The 7,807-nt window shown below is 46.3% G+C and overlaps 1 protein-coding gene across 1 annotated transcript; it reads left to right on the forward strand.

The window, feature by feature from the left end:
- The first annotated feature begins 1,361 nt into the window (after positions 1-1,361).
- Positions 1,362-4,241, forward strand: LOC123162414 (bax inhibitor 1). The gene is made up of 5 exons (XM_044580197.1): positions 1,362-1,562; positions 2,128-2,271; positions 2,704-2,795; positions 2,981-3,227; positions 3,312-4,241. Exons 1-5 carry the CDS (start codon positions 1,452-1,454, stop codon positions 3,585-3,587), a joined length of 870 nt encoding a protein of 289 aa, XP_044436132.1. The 5' UTR covers positions 1,362-1,451; the 3' UTR covers positions 3,588-4,241.
- The last annotated feature ends 3,566 nt before the right edge of the window (positions 4,242-7,807 follow it).

Raw genomic sequence — 7,807 nt, forward strand, 5'->3', positions numbered from 1 at the left:
CGGCGGCGCCTCGGGGCCGGAGCCGCTACCTTGGAGACGGCGCGGAGGAAGAACTCGACGGGGAAGACGGCGGCGGCCGGCGTGGGGAGCACGCGGGCCTCGAGGCGCGCCAGCTTGAGCTCCAGCTCGGCGAGGGACTGCTTCCGCCGCGAGGTCTCCTCCACCGCGTCGTCCCGCATCCGCATGGCCGCGGCGAGCCGCCGACGGGGGAGCCGAACAACGAGCAGATAACGGCTCCTGGTGACGCCGGCGCCAGGGCGCGCTGCTTGAAGCGGCAGTCGGAGCAAGACATCGTGGCGACATACGCCTGGTCGGGCGTCGCGGGGCTCGTGTCCGGCGCCTGCAGCATGGCCATCAGCGAGTTCGTGTCCGTGTACGCAGTCGGGAGGTGGCCCAGATCAAGCGCACCCACGACGTCGACGGGGGCAACAGCGACAGGAGCAACCTGCCGAGCCCGACGCTGGCGGCGGGCGCGTCGGCCCTGGCATTCGCGGCGGGCGCCGCGCTACCGCTTCTGAGCACGAGGAACGGCTCCGTGGGCACCGAGAGCGCGAAGCAGCCCGTGCCGGTGAACGCATACCGCGGGATGCCGAGCTCAGCGACGGCGGTGGCGGCCCACGGGAGGACACCGTCGAACAAGACGGCGTCAGTGGGGTGGCGGCGCGGGAGGTCGGCGAAGAGCGGCGCGAGGAGGTCGACGGCGGCGGCGAACGGACTCCGTGGGCGACGCGAGGAGTAGAGGAAGCTCCGACGCACTCAACGTGTTCAACGAAATGAGAAGCCAAACCAAGTGACTATTAAATTTTGTTGTTCACTCCTAATCATATGCATGTATGCAACCAAACGCCGGATCAAAATTGCATCTCGATGACAAGACCTCCTAATGCAGGCAACCAATCAAGTTGACATCTACATTTGTCACCTCGTTTTCCCTCAACCAGGACTTGCTCTGCCTGGCTCGTTTTTCCTCTCTGAGCCAGGCCCAGCAGCGAAAGTAACCAAACACGCCCTAGGTGACTGACGGCCTGTGAGTTATCATTCTGTGTGGATTGCACAGGGATTGTATAAAAAGAATCATCGGACGCACATGTTTTCCGTCCTGTGTGGGGAGGCGGCTGATGCATGTGCGTTATCAGGCGGTGGACCAGAAGAGTTTTCCGACTACAATTTTCTCAAGGAAACATGTTGAAAAGAAGACATGGCGTATACTCCGCACCAGCACCGGACCGCGCAACCCAGGAACACTTCCTCCGTGGGACCACGGTTTAGGAGTCATGTCCGATACGGACTAGGAGCAATCACCGATTCATATTTACTCCTAGAAGAGTAGGCTAGGTTAGCTTCATTATATATCTCTTTACCTTACCCTCTCATGTAAATCGTAGTACCAGATCAATCATCAAATCAAAATCAATAAAGTACCAGATCAAGGACGGCAGTCGGCACGGACGATGGACGCCTTCTACTCGACCTCATCGGCAGCGGCGGCGGACGATTGGTGTTACGACTCACACAACAAGTTCCGCGAGATCTCCCCCGCCGTGCGATCGCACCTCAAGCTCGTACGCGCCCCTCCTCCTCCTCTCTCTCTCTCTCTCTCTCTCTCTCTCTCTCTCTCTCTCTCTCTCTCTCTCTCTCTCTCTCTCTTCAACGAGGATTTATTTTCTTTAGGGTTTCACGTACGGGATGCGACGACATTGATTTACGCGATTGCAATTTGGTCGCTGCCGCCGGCTGGTTTCGCTCCCCGCTGACTTGATGGTTTAGGGCTCGGCTCAGCGCCGGATTGGAGCTTACCTGTTGAAACTCTGTTGGTTGATTCGTTAGCTGGGACTGTGAGTGTGAGCTCGCTGTGCTGATTAACCAGATCACTCTCTCCAGAAAATACGGTCTTGAATGCTTGATTATCAACACTTCTCTCCATTACCTTCCTTCTGCTTATCTCTCAAGTGTTATGCACTTATGCTTGGCATGGACATCAGTCATTTTCGCTTATACGTTCCTGCTATCATGTGTGGCGTTTTCAGCTTGGATATCAATTTTTTTTGTCACTATTAGAGTGCTTGAATGAGGTTTCTGTATTTCTACTATGCTCCGTAAGCGACTCAATCCTACTGGTTTGTGCAGGTTTACCGGACCGTATGTTTTGCCCTGGTCTCGTCCGCTGTGGGTGCTTACCTGCACGTTGCCCTCAACATCGGCGGGATGCTGACAATGCTCGCGTGCATGGGAAACATTGTCTTGTTTTCATTGACGCCAGTCTATGAGGAGGTTTGTCCAGCTTTCTTCTCCTGACCTTGATAAATTGTTTCGGGTGGAATTTTTTTCAGCTTAAAGGAAATATGAAGGAATTTTGGCAGTTTAGTTTCCGGTGGATTTTTTTTCCTTTAGAGGTGTTCGGAGCAAAGGAAATTAAGCAGGGTAACAGTTCTTAGGAAAGAAATCTGAAATAAAACGCCTGCTCATTTTTTGCTTATGCCCCAACCCCAATGGGGGTTAGGGCGAGATTAGCTGCATGTGTCGTTTGCTTTTGTGGTTGTAGCTGAATGAAAACAAATGCAAATAAAGTTTCAGCATTGGTCCATCATAAAAAGAAAAAAGAAATAGAACAGTACTGTTTGCATGGCTAGTTTCCTGTCTCCTCCTGGACATGTCAATCACATGATGCGCTGACTTTGTTGATGTGTATTTCCCTGTGAACAGAGGAAGAGGTTTGTGCTGCTGATGGCTGCTGCCATCCTGCAAGGGGCAACGATTTGCCCTCTGATTCACCTTCCCATGGACTTTGACCCAAGGTAAAGATGAATTTGTTTTTGCTGCTGTCTCAAATGTCTTGCACATAACAAATAGTTTAGGAGTAAACACTGCGGTAATTTGTTTTTGCTGCTGTCTCAAATGTCTTGCACGTAATGATTGTTTGTCAATTGGGCTTGACTTTAGTTTCTTGCTTTTCATTGCTCTAATTTATGTTGGCTGACAGGGCTGCCATAATATGGGTGTTGCTCTGCGCAACCAGCATCCTTGCAACAGGGTTTGTTGGAATTGCCATCGCATTAGGGTGCTTCTCTTGCGTCACCAACATTGCCAAGCGCAGTGTCACCAGCATTGCCAAGCGTAGTGAGTACATGTACCTCCTTGTTCTGCTCTCTTCTGACATGTCGATCCTGCTCTGGCTCCAGTTGGCCACATCCATCTTTGTCCTCTTGACCGGCAGCTTCATGGTTGAGGTAGGATACATACTGTGAAGCCACCAACCAGCATTATCCATCTTGGCTGAATGAACATGATACAAATGCTTCCGTACCCTGCAGGTCTACTCTGGCATCTTGATCTTCGTGGGATACATGGTGTACGACATGCATCAGATCGTTGAGAGGGCACACCGCGGTGACATGGACTACATCGGACACGCGCTCACCCTCTTCACCGACATCACCGCCGTCCTAGACCGGATCTTTATCATAATGGTGAGGGTGGTGATATGTTCCGCTCCAGCTCAAGAACGCAGGAGACAAGTCCGAGGACAAGAAGAAGAAGAGGAGCATGTTGCAGCCCAACAATGCATGTATGTCGGCAAGGAGTTGTGATTTTGCTGGACATACTTCTAGTGAGTTGTATTGAGCTGTTTTTTCAGTCCAACAGGAGAGCTGTTGGTATTCATTGATAGGAGAGCACACTGTACATGGGACGTTATAGGGTTGAACAGAGGGGAGCCAGTAAATTAAGATACACACCTACTCTCACGACACAAGCTGCACAACACCCTGCAAAGATCCACAGTTGTAGATCATCTAAAACCGTATGTGCGTTTACACTAGGCGGTCGATCAGCCCGCTGAAAAACGCTTCAATTCCACTCCTCAAAACTTCCCAGAGACTGTCCATATATAGCGACCTGGGTGGCTTGTCTGCATCACAAGGCTCGAAGAAGCTGGTGCGCTCTTCCAACCGCATCAACGACCTCGCTCGAGCGCTGCCATGATCCACATGCAAGGGCAAGGGTAGGTCCAGGCATACTCGCAATGTCCTTCTCGCATGAAGAGGAGGAAAAGACGTAGTGGCTGAACAGGAGGATGGGCATCATGAGTTTCTTGCCACAAAGCACACAAAGGTAGTTGTTGTGTATGTTGTATCATTCATGTCGATCCACCGCCGAGAGACACCGATAGAGGAGCAACCAAGCAATACGTCACCTACTGGGGGCAGACCTTCCAAACAATACGGAGGGTTGATGGCGTGATTCCTTGAAACTGCTTTAGGTGAGGGAGAGTACCATCTGAACTGGTGCGGGACGAGAGTGACCGCGAGACCGCAGGCACGTAGGTTAACAAAATCCTAGAGCAAAGGCGAAGTGACCTATCCATGAAGGTAGTGAGCCCAGACGCCAGACGCCTTCATGCAAAGCATCCTTCAGGCTCCGATTCTTTCCACGGGAGAGAGCGTGAAGCACCGACCCAACCTAGCAAGTTGTGGCGCACCACCCCAGGCACTAGACCAAAAATGCGGAAGGGCACCATTCCCCATGGTAATCTGAGTAGCTTGCGCGAAGAATTTAAAGTCAGGAGGAGACCAAGGGGTTCCGGGATGGATGCGATGTCTAGATCATTGCAGTGGATCGGAATCGGTAGACTCTTCGACAGATTGATAGTTGCATGCAATATTAATGGCAAAAGCAAAGTTAAGCATGAAACTAACAATATCGATGTTGTGCCACTTCACCGTGGCCTAGTTTTATCCATGTCCACCAGAATCTAGGCATCTAGTTATGTTATATTCCATCAATAACAGAATTGAGGAAAAGTAAGAGCTACAGACAACTCCATGTGCACCACGTTTTCCGAGCGACTTCGGTAGACACTGAGCAAAGAGAGTGCCATGTGGCACCACCATTACCGTGGCCGGCCGTCATACACCTTTATCTAGCCGAGAACCCCGAGTTTGTACGAGAAAACGCACTCATCTTACGTCGCATTGCCGAAATGGTGTAAGACGAGTCATCGTTGCCAAGTATTTAGCCTTAAACGAGTATTTATCATACTCAACAACGTTAGTTTTCCTGTAGGGGCTGCACCGTTTCCTTTAGATGTAGGGTGGTCCTTAATTTAGCAAAAAATCGACGAAAGAAAAAACACAGTTTTAGTACATGTATCTCCAAACCCTAATGAAACAGCAAAATCATTGAAGTGTACCCAAATAACATGTTGGAACATCTTGGATACTAAACTAAGTTATCAACTAAAAATCTAACAATTGAAGGGCTTCTACTTGTATAAAAATGACAATCTTATACAATATGTTGGAAAAACTCAACTTAAAAATAGAAATGAACAAATAAATGAGAGCAAATGGGAGCAAGTTTGATACGGCATATTTCAGTGACACAAGTGCGTAGTGAACTGAAACTGTAAGAGGGTAACTGACATGGAGCGCATGAAATAAGAAAGAAAGATAGTCTTTATTAGTATTCACTAGTTAATTGCATGTGCATTGCTACGGGTGATAATGTAGCTAAATGACAAATAGATGTCTAAATGACATTGATAAGTTCAACTAAACTTTGAGAGTGTGGCACCAGTCTTGTTAATCAATAGTCTAGTTTAACTACCATGGCAACATTTTTCTCCCGCGCATGACCTGGTGCCGCCCCTATTTTCTCGAACATTATCTTTCTAGAGTGTAAGTATCAAATTATTTTTACTAGCAAAAAGTTGGAAACAATTATCCCAAGCACAAATTAAGATGGGTAGCGTTGGTGGAATGGACCATCAAGCTCATGATTGCCCCCTCCTTCGCTCGCTTGTTTTTTTTTCTTCACACGCTTGTTTGCTTTTTTCTTTGGCTCGGTTCACTTTTGTTTTTCACTCTCTCCTGTTCATAAAAAACAGCATATCTGGTTTTTTTAATAAATAATAAAATTAAAAATGTTTGTGAACTAAAACTGTCTACAAATGTTAATAATGGATATGTCAACTCAAAAAATATTCATGAATTGGAAAAAAATCATGAAGTTTACAAATGCTCTTAAATCACAAAAAATGTTTGTGAATTAAAAATCATGGATTTTAAAAAATAGTAATGCAATGGAATCAACATAAAGCCATAAGGAGGGTTCCCAAAACCAGACCAAAAACCCTCCCGATCACTTCCCCTATGAGCTGTTGGTCCGGATGACCAGTAGCGCATGTAGTGGGCGAGCACTATCATAAGGTTGTGGTGGGCGACACATATCTTTTCCAGGCAACAAGCGAGTATTGTTCGTTGGGCCACCGCTGGCTGAGGACTTAACCGACGAACGCGGAAGAGGCTGCCTAGCCGGGTGTTTCCTATTTGATGAATATTTTATCAAATAGTCACCAATTCACATGGAGCTATTTGATGACTATTGTTGTTACCTCTTTCTACATAATTTCGGATTCTGATATTAAGGAGTTTCGAGCATTTTTATTTTGGTTCTGGTCTAGGTTTTTCAGGGTTTCATTTGTTGTTTTAATTTCCTTTTTTTCTATTTTTTTCTTTCAGCCGTTCTATTATTTTTCTAAAAATGTTCAATTTTTTAAGTCAAAGTTTGTTCAGAATTTTAAAATATGGCTCATGTATTTAACAAATGCTCAAATTTTCCAAAAAAAATTATTTTAATAAAATTATTACATTTGAAATTCATGTAATTTAGAAAAAGAAAAAATTCCAAAAGAAATTGCATTTTTAAATTTTGCTCATAAACATTTTTAAAATGTGTTCTAGAAGTGTAAAAAATGTTTAATTTTCCTAAATAGCTACGAATTTTTGTAAAAATATTTTTTCAAAAAATGAATGAAAACAAAAAATTCTTAGAAAAAAATTGACTGCTAGAGTACCCGGAGGTCTAGCCGTCATTTGACAGACTTGCTACTTGGACGTCCTAAGTAAGACGGCGTCCTGTGCGTGTGAAGCGTCTAATAGGGGCTCCGGCTAACCGTCACAACCGGCTAGGGCGAGGTTAAGACACATATGGGATGGCGAGGGAAGGAGTGGAGGGCTGCACAATGGCTCAGCGCTCTCTTTTCTCCTACACTCTTTCCGATCACCCCCTCAACCCATGTCAGGTCAATGATAACCTCGTTTGTTCAGCCCCATATGTCATTCATGAAGACACAACCTCCAAATCTTTAGAGCTTTGTTGTAGTCTACAATTGTTGCATGCATGCGGCACTTGGAGCTTGCAGGATCTGGTTGTACGTAGCTCTACTCTATTGCATCCAAAAAATAGTAGATTTTTTAACACAGTACAAACGCAAACGCTAATATATTCGTGCATACACTCACATTTATGGGGCTAAGAGACTGAGTCGGCATATCATCTTTAGATTTTACGGAATCACCATAGACGCCTCGTAGTCGGCGGAACATCTCCTCCCACTGAACGCGCACGTCGGATATTCTAAAATAAATTCAGAATAAATGCGAGCACCAGGACATGTGGGTTGGGGATACCACTATCCACCTAACCATCCAATCACAGGTTGATTCGATAAGAGCAAGTACAATTGTGGGATTATAGCCCGCTTACATGGCGATTTTGCCTAGCTATACGTGTGCTCCTAAACAAAAACAATAAATATGAAGAAAGAGATAGAGAAAAGGTGAACAAAATAGTACTCTAATGGTCAGCCTTATAGCTAACTTTATTGTATAAGTAATTATAAATGATGACTATAAGTGACATGACAACATCACATAGCCAGCAGTTGACTATAAGTGACATGACAACATCACATAGCCGGTATGTATTTTTGATTGAGTTTTGTGGGTGGTGGTAAATTTCGCTCTTG

This window comes from Triticum aestivum, chromosome 1D (genome assembly GCF_018294505.1).
Source record: "Triticum aestivum cultivar Chinese Spring chromosome 1D, IWGSC CS RefSeq v2.1, whole genome shotgun sequence".
Taxonomy (NCBI): domain Eukaryota; kingdom Viridiplantae; phylum Streptophyta; class Magnoliopsida; order Poales; family Poaceae; genus Triticum; species Triticum aestivum.

Excerpts from the sequence above, each read along its gene's own strand:
- LOC123162414 (XM_044580197.1), top strand. The coding sequence starts at position 1,452 with ATGGACGCCTTCTACTCGACCTCATCGGCAGCGGCGGCGGACGATTGG. Across the intron at positions 2,272-2,703 it reads TGACGCCAGTCTATGAGGAG|AGGAAGAGGTTTGTGCTGCT; the intron begins GTTTGTCCAGCT and ends CCCTGTGAACAG. Across the intron at positions 3,228-3,311 it reads CCGGCAGCTTCATGGTTGAG|GTCTACTCTGGCATCTTGAT; the intron begins GTAGGATACATA and ends CGTACCCTGCAG.